We start from the raw sequence: 13,335 nt of genomic DNA, 5'->3' as shown, positions 1-13,335 counted from the left end.
AAGAAGGAAAGGTTTTGCATGTACATGACACAGATACCGGTACTGCCGCCAAACAAGGGAAGCTAAGGGAAGAAACAGTTTTCAGGAGACACACATTGAACCTGGCTACGGATAAGAAGTGACAAGAAGAAACAACACACTAGAATGAAATAAGAAAGAAATGTCTTTGAGCAACTGGGATCTGAGAGGGAAGCATGAGAGGGAAAAGAGTAAAGCGAGAGAGGACTGACATCATAATTTACTGGTAGAACGTGGGAAAAGAGTAAGAGAAAAAACAGGAGAGTTCTATTTGACAGAAAGAAGGCAATGGCACCCCACTCCAGTACTCTTGCCTGGAAAATCCCATGGACGGAGGAGCCTGGTAGTCTGCAGTCCATGGGGTCGCTAAGAGGTGGACACGACTGAGCGACTTCACTTTCACTTTTCACTTTCATGTATTGGAGAAGGAAATGGCAACCCACTCCAGTGTTCTTGCCTGGAGAATCCCAGGGACAGAGGAGCCCGGTGGGCTGCCGTCTCTGGGGTCGCACAGAGTTGGACACGACTGAAGCGACTTAGCAGCAGCAGTAGCAGCAAGGCAGGAAAAGGATTAAGGCAGTGATCCATGGAATGATCAACAGCATCAAATGCTGCAGAAACATTAAAGAAGGTGATGACTGGAAAATGGAATTAGGAAATAATCAGTGAATTTTGGGTAGAAGTGAAAACTAGGCTATAGGCTCCAGAAAAACAACAGATAAAATAGAAATGCAAGACTGGGTATAAATCACTCACTCATTGAAGAAGTTTACCTTAAATGAAATGATGGAAATGAAATGACAGTTAAAAGGAGCAGTAGAAGCATGTGAGAGCTGTATTCTGTAAGAGACTGGGGCAATCTGGGGAAATTTGTAGTTACAGAAGAAAGAGCAAATAAAGACATCTCAGAGGTGAGCTGAAGAAGTGAGATTTATGATGCATATTAGGGACAGGAAGAGAACTTAGTTCTAGAAATGGAATGGATTAAACTTTCTTTAATACAGGAAGAAAGGGTGAGAGAAGAGGTGAAGAGAGCCGCAGTAATAAAAAGAGGACATTGACATAAATAACTTAGAAGCTGAGAAAGAAATCTCAACATTAGGAAGGAAAAAAAACAACTGCCAGGACAGCAGGAATTCAGTCATTTCTGGTCCTTACACAGGCCTCCTGCTCCAGCCACCACTACTTAGGGGAATGGGGCAGCTACCTGTGACGACCCAACGCACAGTGTAAAACCATCTGAGGGGAATCCTGACTTGAGCTGGAGAGACTCTTCAATTAAGAAGGATGGCATTAAAGGTGACATTCTTATTGTCTTATGACAGATCCTTTGCCTATCTGAGTAAAAAGACCATTTTTCCTCTATCAACAGAAGATAAGCCTGAATTAGCAGCTGCTCTACATGGAGGGCAAAGGTGAGCTTGAAATCCCACTGAAAGAAAGCCACCTGTTGGAAGATACCTGCTGACATTCTACGGCGAGTAGAGTGAGACTCAGGTTCCTTGGATCATCACTTTTCAAAAACATTAGGAGATATGGATAGCAATTTCCTGATGTCATAGAGCAACTAAAAATAAAACAGTTTTACAACCTGTAAAAGAAATGTGCAGCCGCAGCAAAACACTGTATAGAACTCATCTGAAGATAAGACATGAGAAAGAACAATATTTTTATGGCCTTTTATTTCCTGCAAAAGTCATGTGCAATAAAATAGATGGGACTGAGATTACTTTACTGCTTTAGCAGGTATCCTCACAAATAATTAAAAAACAATATTAGAACAATACAGAAAAAAAAAAGTGATTACCTCAGGAGATGGAGGAGTTCTTGATATATTTTAACAACTTCTCATGACTAAAAATTCTTAGCCACTAGAAAGAGAAGACACTCCCTTTAACTTAATAAAGAACATTTACCTCCAAATTTACTATACTTCAAATACTATATATACAGCAAATACTGACAGGAAGAGGACTTCCCTTTGAAATCAGGATCAAAATGAGATGGGCACTATCACCACTTCTATTCAACATTACATTGGAGTTCCTAGTCAGTAGAGTAGAGCAAGAAAAAGACATGAAATGTACAGGATTGAAAAGAAATGAGCAAAATGTTTACAGATAAAATATCAGAATTAGTAAGAGTCTAACATAATTCTGCTTTACTGACTATGCCAAAGCCTTTGACTGTGTGGATCACAATAAACTGTGGAAAATTCTGAAAGAGATGGGAATACCAGACCATCTGACCTGTCTCTTGAAAACCTGTATGCAGGTCAGGAAGCAACAGTTAGAACTAGACATGGAACAACAGACTGGTTCCAAATAGGAAAAGGAGTACGACAAGGCTGTATATTGTCACCCTGCTTATTTAACTTCTATGCAGAGTACATCATGAGAAACGCTGGGCTGGAAGAAACACAAGCTGGAATCAAGATTGCCGGGAGAAATATCAATAACCTCAGATATGTGGATGACACCACCCTTACGGCAGAAAGTGAAGAACTAAAGAGCCTCTTGATGAAGGTAAAAGAGGAGAGTGAAAAAGTTGGCTTAAAGCTCAACGTTCAGAAAACTAAGATCATGGCATCTGGTCCCATCACTTCATGGGAAATAGATGGGGAAACAGTGGAAACAGTGTCAGACTTTATTTTTTGGGGCTCCAAAATCACTGCTGATGGTGACTGCAGCCATGAAATTAAAAGACGCTTACTCCTTGGAAGGAAGGTTATGGCCAACCTAGATAGCATATTAAAAGCAGAGACATAACTTTGCCAACAAAAGTACGTCTAGTCAAGGCTATGGTTTTTCCAGTGGTCATGTATGGATGTGAGAGTTGGACGGTGAAGAAAGCTGAGCGCCGCAGAATTGATGCTTTTGAAGTGTGGTGTTGGAGAAGACTCTTGAGAGTCCCTTGGACTGCAAGGAGATCCAATCAATCCATCCTAAAAGAGATCAATCCTGGGTGTTCACTGGAAGGACTGATGTTGAAGCTGAAACTCCAATACTTCAGCCACCTCATGCGAAGGGTTGACTCATTGGAAAAGACCCTAATGCTGGGTAGGATTGGGGGCAGGAGGAGAAGGGGACAACAGAGGATGAGATGGTTGGATGGCATCACCGACTCGATGGACATGGGTTTGGGTAGACTCCGGGAGTTGGTGATGGACAGAGAGGCCTGGCGTGCTGCAATTCATGGGGTTGCAAAGAGTCGGACACGACTGAGCGACTGAACTGAACATAATTCTGAATTGAACATAAACATGCAGAAATAAAGTGATTTCTATGACGATAGCAGCAATAAAGGAAAAAAATGAATATTTAAAACATCAGTACATAAAAAAACAGGTATCTAAGAATAAATTTAATAAAAGACATGTAAAATCTCTATGGGAAAAACTGTAAAAGTTCAGAGAAACCTCAAAGACCTAAAGAAATAGATATACCATAACATGGATAAAACGATATTGTAAAAAGTAAATTCTCCTCAATCTTTTATAGATTCAATGCAATTCCAATCAAAATTCCAACAGGCGTGTGTGTGTGTGTGTGCGTGAGCACATGTGTAACTTAAAAACTGACCCTAAATTGTAAACTAAAATGCAAAGGACCCAAGCTCAACTTCCCATAGGACCCTCAACTGCCTCCTCCAGGTATATCATCCCATAGGCCCCTGAGTTTTCAGGTGTTAGGCAGCTGGCATTCTGAGACAACTTCTACAGAAAGCTGGCACCCAAACATAGATTGTCTAGTATCCAGGCAGTCTGTGTATCTCACTAGTAAGTTTGCTCCCTCAGCTACGTGATATAAAGAGAGGGCGTTGTGGGGAAGGGGGAGGGTATGGGAGGGAGGTGGGGGACACCACTCTAGCAGAGACAGGCCGTCCCCATGGGTACAACGGGAGGATGGAAGACCAGTGCCTCCTCTTCTATTGCTTGGGAATTTCCTTTCCCTGGTAGAATCTATCCCTTAAATCATGATCTGAGATGTGGATCCGGCTTGGTAAGCAACAGGTGACAACTGAAAAAGAATCCACTTTGAAACCAGGTGGTAACCCCAAGGTAACACCTTGTATTTCACAATTTTTCTTGTTAATTGCTTTAAAATAATAGTAACAACAAAGCCTATGGAAGGCATTCCTCCATTCCCTCCATATTCTCAAGTCTCTTTAATCTTAACCTTTTTCCCCACTGGTACAGAAGGAAAATGGAGTTGAGCTATGCCTCTCCTTGACAAAAATTACCAATAGCAGCATCTTTAGCAACTGACAGTGAAAGTCACTCAGTCATGTCTGACTCTGTAACCCCATGGACTGGGGCCTGCCAGGCTCCTCTGTCCATGGAATTCTCCAGGCAAGAATAGTGGAGTGGGTAGCTATTCCCTTCTCCAGGAGATCTTCCCAACCCAGGAATCGAACTGTGGTCACCTGCATTGCAGGCAGATTCTTTACCAGCTGAGCTACCAGGGAAGCCCTGGTCTACAACAACTGTTATTAGCTGCAAAGAGGAGGGGTAAGAGATCTCTGAAGTTTCTAAGATCCTTTCTTATGAAAAGAGAGACTGACCACCTCAAAAGCATTGGTGAGCCCTGGAAGCCTTGTGAGGCTATCAGGGAGCCCCAAGTCAAGTACCTATTAATACAAAAGGAATGGGGTTCTTTGATTCTCCTGTACCAGGCTGCTCAGGGAGCCACACCGCCAAGCCAGTTGCTGAGAGAAAAAACATTACTCCATTCCAACACCCATTGCACTGGCCCAGGAAAACCCTGGGAAAGTTAACTGAGACTGAAGATTCTACTGAGATGTCAAAGTCCTCAAGATGGCAATGATGGATCTAAAAATAACCTGCCTTGTCATGATGAAAACAAATTAATAAAGGATCACGGCTCAGCAATGAGGAATAGTCTCCTAAACATCTTTATCTCCCTCCAAGGGCCATGGATCATAGAGATGATCAACGGTGGAAGAAAGACCAGAGCCAAGCAAACCTAAGATGCACCCACCTCCACCAGTGAACAGCACTGGGTACAGCGTGTGCCAAGCTGGATAAAAGAAGCCCCTATCTATCCCCTCACTGGCTATTTCCCACATATAATTTCGCACATGAGGATGTTAGCCACGTCAGTGTTAGATGCCAGCAACTCGTAACTGCGGACATGTACTTTAGCCCACTTCAATTCTGCCTGGCAGGCTACAGAATATCAATCACCTGACCTCAAAATATGTTACTGATGTCTCAGTCACTATATTACTCTTGAGGAAAAATGTAAATTTCACTAAGTCAAAAACCCTTGTGTCGGGGCTTCCCTGGCGTTCTGGTGGTTAAGACTCTGTGCTTCCAGTGTAGGGAGCATGGGTTTGACCCCTGGTTGGGGAACTAAGATGACTTGTGGAGCAGCAAAAAAAAACCCAAAACAACTCCATGCCATGTTTATTTCAAAGCTTCACTGTGACTGGACTATACCTAGGAAACTCATTTCAAAATCAACATAAATCTATTTATCTTACCATTGGCCTGGTAGCCATCATTGCCCTAAACCAACAAGTCTGTCTGTGAAAAATGAACCATAATATAGGCCCAGTAATAATCCTGTGTGTGTTACAACTGGTAACAAATCTTAGCAAAGTACTCCCAAAACTATAAACTTAAGTTACTAAATAAAACAAGTTCTAAGACTATCTCCAAAGTGAAAAAAAAAAGGGAAAGAACATGAAGGTGTACAGATGGCTAGAGATGGTCAAAGTTCTTAGCTTCCCAGTAACCCTGGCCTGGGAGAGTAGTACCTTATCCATATGGAAGATCAAATCCAATTCACAAACATTTTCGAAACACTTGTCCAGAGTCTCCACGAAAACCTAGGAAACAAGCAGAAATAGATACATAATTCATATCTTCATAAATGTCACATGAGAAAGTAAAGGGGGCAGTCAAGATACTATTTGCTTTATGATAAATCTCAAAAACCAACAAAAAACCCCAATGCACTCCAAACCTCCCAGCTGATCACCCTACTTATCCCAATCTGAAGGGGGCAACTGAGGACAGGACCATCTTGTTTTCAGTAGAGCAACACAACCAGCAGACACATGTGGCTTTCTTTCCTCCTTTATAAGATGCTAATTTATTAATATACAAAAGAATAACAAAAAAAACTACTTATATTATGTCCTTTCCCCCAGCCTCCACTTATACATGCAAAAAAATTTTTCATTATGATGGTGTTAACAGCCCTGTCCGGCTAAATTCAATGAACGTTAACTTCAAAATACTCTTCCATGAATCAACTTAATTAACATGCTTAACAATTTTAATTTACCTTTAAATATAAGACTTAAACAGAAAAGTGTACAAATGATAAAAGTACAGCTTAATGAGTTCAGAACAAACATACCATGTAAACACCATCCTGATACTGAAATGGAGCATTAGAGCTCCTGGAAGCCCCCTCTCCAAAGGTAACCACCATCCTAACTCCTACCGTCAATTCAGTTTTGCCAGCCCCTGAATCTACATAAAAGGTGGCAAATTACCCTTTCCTTACACTGCTACTTACACTCAAGTTTTTCCAAACTAGCAAAGTATCATTTAGGGAATACATACCACGTGATAAAACTATACAGAGAAGCAAAGCAGTGATCAACTTGTCTGAAAAAGTGAATGAGAAGGATAGAATTGAGGAGGGACATATAGGAGATTTAAGGCCCTAGCAAAGTACTGTTTCTTAATCTGGGTGATAGTTTCTTCTTTAAATTGGTATTCTTCAAACTATATAGGCATGTTTTCCATATTTGTTATATATACATGTTTCACAATAAAAATTACTTAAAAACAACAGTCATCTTATTGAGATTCTGATTGGGTTTTTAGTAATTTATAAGCTGGAAGTACTGGAGAAGGCAATGGTACCCCACTCCAGCACTCTTGCCTGGAAAATCCCATGGATGGAGGAGCCTGGTGGGCTGCAGTCCATGGGGTCGCTAAGAGTCGGACACGACTGAGCGACTTCACTTTCACTTTTCGCTTTCATGCACTGGAGAAGGAAACGGCAACCCACTCCAGTATTCTTGCCTCGAGAATCCCAGGGACGGCGGAGCCTCATGGGCTGCCGTCTGTGGAGTCGCACAGAGTCGGACACACCTGAAGCGACTTAGCAGCAGCAAGCTGGAAGTACAGTTGACCCTTGGACAACACAGGTTGGAACAGTGCAGGTGCACTTACGCTCAGATTTTTTTCAATAGTAAACACTATAGTACTACACAATCTCTAGTTGGTTGAATCCGAAGGTGAGGAACCATGGATATGGAGGAAATGTGTACACAGAACCGTGTATACAGAGGAACTGGGTATACAGAAGGGTCCACTGTAAGTTATATGTGGATTTTTAACAACATGGAGGGTCAGCACCCCTGGCCCCTGTGTTATTCAAGGGTCAACTGTACTGACATTTTAAAAGTAACTTATGTATGTATATATATAATTTAATAATTTTCTCAAAAGCAAAGGGTATGCTTTATTAATTTATTTTGTTCTTTTATCATATTTTCAGCAGAATTTCAAAGTTTTCTCCATATAGAGCTTACATTTTTACATTTATCCCTGGGTACCTGAAGGAAATTTTTGCTATCATAAGTGGGCCTCTTTTAAATTTTATGTTTTCTAACTTATAATTGCTAAGGGAAAGCTACTAATTTTTATACATTAAACCTGTATCCAGTCTCTGAATTCTACTACTAGTTCTGTTTTCCAGTTGTTTTGGATTTTCCAGGTGGATAAGAATTTCACCTGCAACCATTACATATTCTGAAGCCTATGAATAAAGCCAATCACTCATTATTGCCCTTTTCTTCTCAAAATATACTTCTGCATTTCTTGGCCATTCATTTTTCCTGATAAACTTTCTCTTCACCAAGTTCTTCAAGATCTCCTGGATTTATACTTGGTTTTCCATTTAATCTATTGATCACTACTGTCATCTTTGATCTCTTTCTTCTCTTCCCAGTAAGGAGAGAGCTTGTAGCTCCACTTATTTCAAGAATTCTTTTATGTTCTTCCTTTAGGATTTTTCAGTTTTATTGGACTCAATGTCAAGTATTCCACACTAAGTTAATTTCCAAACATTAAATATCCTTTGTCACTACTGTAAGTGAAATTTCTTTAATTAGGAATTTTCTAGCTGTTTTCAAAAGAGGAAATTCAGTTTTGATAAACTGGTCTCCTATTCTGCCATTTTGCTCATATCATTCATTACCTGTTACAATCTCCGCTCACTTTTTTTCTTTTTTTAAGGTTTTCTAGGTACAATATCAGGCCATCTTAAAGTGCTAACTTACCTCTCTCCTCCTTTACTATGTTATTTATTCATTTCTTTTTTAATCACTCATTACAAATGTTTGCTCAAATTAGAGTGAACAGTAAGAGACACCCTTTTGATAAATGCCTGTAGATTTCTCCCCTGAGAAAACTATGGCTCTTGGTTTTAAAACTAAAATTGGCTGTTTCTGGGTGACTGGGGGAGAAGAGAAGAAAGATGCTTTCACTATATACTCTTGTTATACCTTTTGAATTTTGAGCCACATAAGTGTATTATTTCTTCAACAATAAACACTGAATAAACATGCACTAAATAACCAATAAAAATACTTCCTATTCCAATTTAAGAGTACTTCAGAAAAATAATTTGGGTAATCATTTCTCTGGGCATCTACTGGATGAAATTACATTAGTTTCTACTATCTTTCTTATTGCTGTAACAGAGATAGGGCTCAGATGGTAAAGAGTTCACCTACAATGCAGGAGACCTGGGTTCGATTTCTGAGGTGGGAAGATCCCCTAGAGGAGGAAATGGCAACATACTCCAGTATTCTTGCCTGGAGAATCCCCATGGACAGAGGAGCCTGGTGGGCTACAGTCCATGGGGTCACAAAGAGTTGGACACGACTGAGTGACTAAGCACACGTACAAGAATATTTCATTGTTCAATTGACTTGTATCCTTGGAATAAAGACTATTAGGACATAATGAAGGACATAATGAATAATTCTTTTAGTATGCAGTATTCCGGAGAGAAAAAAATTTACTTAGAAAAGAACATCTTACTTATAAATCAAAACAAATGCTCATACACACAGAACCAAAACATGAAACAAAAACCCTTATACCAACAAAACTTGAATGATTTAAGATCATACTGCTTGTTAATGGGAGAATCCAAAACGAGACAGGTCTCATGACTCCTTGGTTCAACAAATTACTGGCTAAGATTTTATTTAATGATTCTGTCCAATAGTAATATGTAATATCTGACCAATATTTTCTTTTTGAGAAGTTTCTGGATCATAATCAATTTACTCCATAAAATACACTTAAGCAGTACAATTTTTTTTTAGTCTGAGTTTAAAAAATAACTTACATAATAGAGGTTTTCTTCTACTTTAACATTTAAAAAAAAATCTACTGAGTCTATTAGGGAGTCAGTTTTTCATTTAACCTTTCTTTTTCATCAGGATATTGGATTCAAGGTCTTTCTGTGGATCTACTTTGGATATTTATTTTTTGGAGTCAGTTATTTCAAATACATTGGCATTATAACTATGTATTTTAACTTCTAAAAACATTTTGATGGTTTCTTTTTCTGACCTTTATTCTCTTTTTATTAGGATAACTATTGGTTTTATTGTCTTTTAAAAGATCAAACCTCTCACTCCCTATTATTTTCACCTTTTATTTATCTATCTTCCCAAATCTAATACTCCCTAAGTATTTAATAAATGTCCATAATATTATAAAGTTACATTTCTCTTTGTCTTATTAACATAGATATCTGAAGTGCATCTCCTCCAAAAACTGCATCTCAATTTAAAAAATATATTATCACTATATTTCATTTACTTTCTAATACATTTGTTACATGCACATTCCTATAGCATTCTATAGTGTAAAACACTTAATACGTTGTCACAATTGAATTCTATGACATAGTATTTTGGATTTCTTCAGTTGAAATATAGTTGACATACAACATGATGTTAGTTTCAGATATACTACATAGTGATTTGACATTTGCATATGTTATGATACAATCAGTACAATAAGACTAGGAACCATCTGTTTTCAAGCAAAGTTATTAACATATTATGGCTCATACTGCGTCAGTTGTATGTTATATCCCCGGCTCATCTAGTTCACACCCAGAGGTTTGTGCTCCTAACCTTCTTCACCGTGCTGCCCTCCACCTCCACCCTCCTTCCCTCTGACAACCACCGGTTTGCTCTCTGTAAGTCTGTTTCCATCTTTACAACCTAAGATTTCTATATCAGATGGTGGATCCATGACGCTAACCCAGGTTTTCTGAGTCTAGATCTTGAGCTCTTTCTGTTATGCCACATTGACTCTCAATATCCAATCTGACTCGGGTGTTAAGAAAGCATTTAGAATTACCACAGAGATGAGTCTTTTTTGGCTGTTTCCAGTATTTATTTTTACTTTTATATATGATAAGTGAATATGATATATGCAATTTTAAAACTAATACAAAATAATTTTCTGAATGTGAATGGGTAAAATATATAAATAAAATGAAAAGTTGCTATATCCAAGAATATAACTTTTTGGAAGAGTATAGTATATATAAAATAAAAATACACATTCAAAATTTCCACTTCTTTATCCTAAAGTTTATTAAATTTAGCTTCTTTAATTTTATCTTAATAAAACAAAATATGGTTGTAAACAAGTAAAGTTTATATTCTATAGCTAGTTCTCTATAATTGTTGTTATTAGGTTTTACACATGCTCTTTTTAAGTGCTTTCAACTTAAGTGACTTGTTGAAGTCACACAAAGTCTATCTAGAATATCATGTACCAAATAAAGGAATTGTCCTAATTAATGGTTCCCAGTATAGGGTCTCACATACCTCAATTTCCATGAAAGTAATGAAAAGAAATCTGTAAGCCTTTTCAAAAGCCTAAAAAAATCATGTTTACCTATGTCAAGACTGTACATATTAGACAAAACATCAAGTTCCTTTGTTTCAGGCTAGAATTACAAGTGAAAATATGAAGTATGTATTTTAAAATATCATTTAGTTTGATACTTGAAAAAAAATTTCCAAACATGACATGATAGTATAATTTATAATGACATGTATTTGGTATTCATCCTTGTTGCTGGCTCCTAAAAACCTTGGAATTTCCCAAGTGATAGGGTTGTCTCGTTCTGCTAATAAGGTTAACTTTTGGAAAGCACCAAAGAATGGGGGCTGGTTGCTATGGGAACCAACTGTATGACTGGGAACTTTGAGTCCCACTTACTGATCTCTGGGAGGGGAGAGGGGATGCAGACTCAATCAATCACACCTATGTAAAGAGGCCTCCATAAAACTCAAAAGGGATAGGTTTCAGAGCGTTTCTATGTTAGCAAGAGTTTCTGTGTTAGTGGAGATTTGAGGAGAGTGGCGTGCCTGGAGAGGGCACAGAAGCTCCACGCCCTTTTCACCTACCTTGTACTATGCATCTCTTCCATCTGACTGTTCCTAAGTTATATCCTTTCACATTAAGCTAGTAGAGAGTAAAATGTTTCTCTATAAAGTTCTGTGAGCCACTTGAGCAAATTAACTGAACCTGAAGAGGAAGTCATGTGAGGAGGCAATCTTGGGCCTATTCAACCTACAGGCTGTCAGTCAAATGCACAGGTGACAGACAACCGGGACCTGACACTGGTATCTATCTTCAGGTAGACAAGTGTCAGAATTGAGTAAATTTGTGGGACCCCTGGTGAGTGTCCATGGAGAACTGAGTTACTTGCTTCAGGTGTGGGGTTGGGGGAGTATACATATAGGAACTGGTGTCAGACTCATAAGAAAACCAAGGGCAGTGAGAGAGTTGGAAAAGCAAAGAACCTAAAAGCGCTAAGAATGGTGGAGGGTTGCTAAGGAGCTTTCTCACAGCACCACCTGGTGGACATGCAGCAATGTTTACCAGTATCAATAAAGAGACTGACTAGAGGATCTACATACAGATCAAAAATTTTTAGCTACTACAGATTTTTAGCTACTAAAAATCCAAACCAAACTCCCTGAGGTGGCTACCATCATTACCTGCTACACATACCTGGATTAGGTCCAAGATCCCAAGTTCACTCTCTGAGGAATCCACACAAAATACAAAGTAGAGGGTAGCATAATGCCGATAAATCAGCTTGTAGTCAGAGCCACCAATCAAACTGTGGAAGATGGGAAACATTTAAAAGCTTGTATTTGAATTGAACATATCAAAGAGAAGCTCTGTGCCAAGGAATGAAAATGGGCCCAAAAGAAGGGGGAGGGTAGGCCAAACAATAGGCCATTTCCACCAGATGAAGGGCAACCAAATTTGGCAGAGGTGCCTAAAGCCATTTTACTTCATTTTTTCTTCTACCCATCCTCCCAGGAACCAAATTTAAATATCTGAAGCACAATCATTTAATAGCTTCCCAAACAGAGCGAAGTCTCTCCCTGAGCAGACTATCCTCAGCTCAGCTCAACTGCATCAGATACTCACCCGACACTTAAGCACTGCCTGAAGAAGCAATAATGGCATGATGAAGGCCACCCAAAAGTGGATATATGGGGAGAAAACTGATGATTTACCTTCCACCCTCCAAGAAGTTACAGATGTTGTCATCCCGCTTGAGAACTAGATGAAAGGTCTCTCGAACAATCTGCTGCTGAATTTCTTCTGGCTGTGGAATAAAAGAAATAAAGTGAGTCAGTGGGAAAGCCTGAAAAACTATATCCCATCAAAGAGGACAGACAGGAAGGCAAGTGCTTCCAAACAGGAATGATCTGAACATTTGGTACCCGTTTCCTGAAAAGACAGAAATGATGAGTAGAGGAAAAAATAAAAGGAGAATCTATAGACAATGGAAAAGGCTCTGTTACAGGAATTAAAATAGGGTATATTTACCTAGATATCTAGTCCCTAACCATTACTGTCCTGCTAGGTGAGCTGATATTTCTCATACAAGGTCGAAGAATTCTCATACAAGGTTAAAGAATACCTAGAAGGCACAGTTCTGAAATATTTTATATTACCCTAGAAAACATCTATGCCAGGACAAATAACAAATGTCAATAGATCTACCACTGTAAGGAAGTCAAGATGTAATCATGTACATGTTTTAAAAACCTGCATGAGAGTCCCTTGGACTGCAAGGAGATCAAATTAGTCAATCCCAAAAGAAATCAGTCCTGAATATTCATTGGAAAGACTGACGCTGAAGCTGAAACTCCAATACCTTGGCCACCTGATGCAAAGAACTGACTCACTGGAAAAGACCCTGA

At 39.0% G+C, this 13,335-nt stretch overlaps 1 protein-coding gene across 5 annotated transcripts in view; it reads right to left on the bottom strand.

Annotated features, from left to right (window-relative positions):
- The window catches only part of AP3S2 (adaptor related protein complex 3 subunit sigma 2), a 46,058-nt gene that overhangs the window by 28,633 nt on the left and 4,090 nt on the right, over positions 1-13,335 (bottom strand). For 2 of the 5 annotated variants that reach the window (XM_081547099.1, XM_081547101.1), the window contains exons 2-4: positions 12,643-12,734; positions 12,125-12,236; positions 5,800-5,871 (exon numbers count right to left, since the gene is read on the bottom strand). In XM_081547099.1, the coding sequence (XP_081403225.1) occupies positions 5,800-5,871; positions 12,125-12,236; positions 12,643-12,734 (276 nt within the window). The remainder of the gene's footprint in view (positions 1-5,799; positions 5,872-12,124; positions 12,237-12,642; positions 12,735-13,335) is intronic. The other 3 variants (XM_081547100.1, XM_081547102.1, XM_081547103.1) reach the window with 2 other exon arrangements.

This window comes from Giraffa tippelskirchi, chromosome 12 (genome assembly GCF_054371585.1).
Source record: "Giraffa tippelskirchi isolate mGirTip1 chromosome 12, T2T-mGirTip1v1.2.pri, whole genome shotgun sequence".
In the NCBI taxonomy this organism is placed as follows: Eukaryota; Metazoa; Chordata; class Mammalia; order Artiodactyla; family Giraffidae; genus Giraffa; species Giraffa tippelskirchi.
Note: the sequence above shows the minus strand (reverse complement) of the source record. Positions and strands in the feature narration are given on the sequence as shown.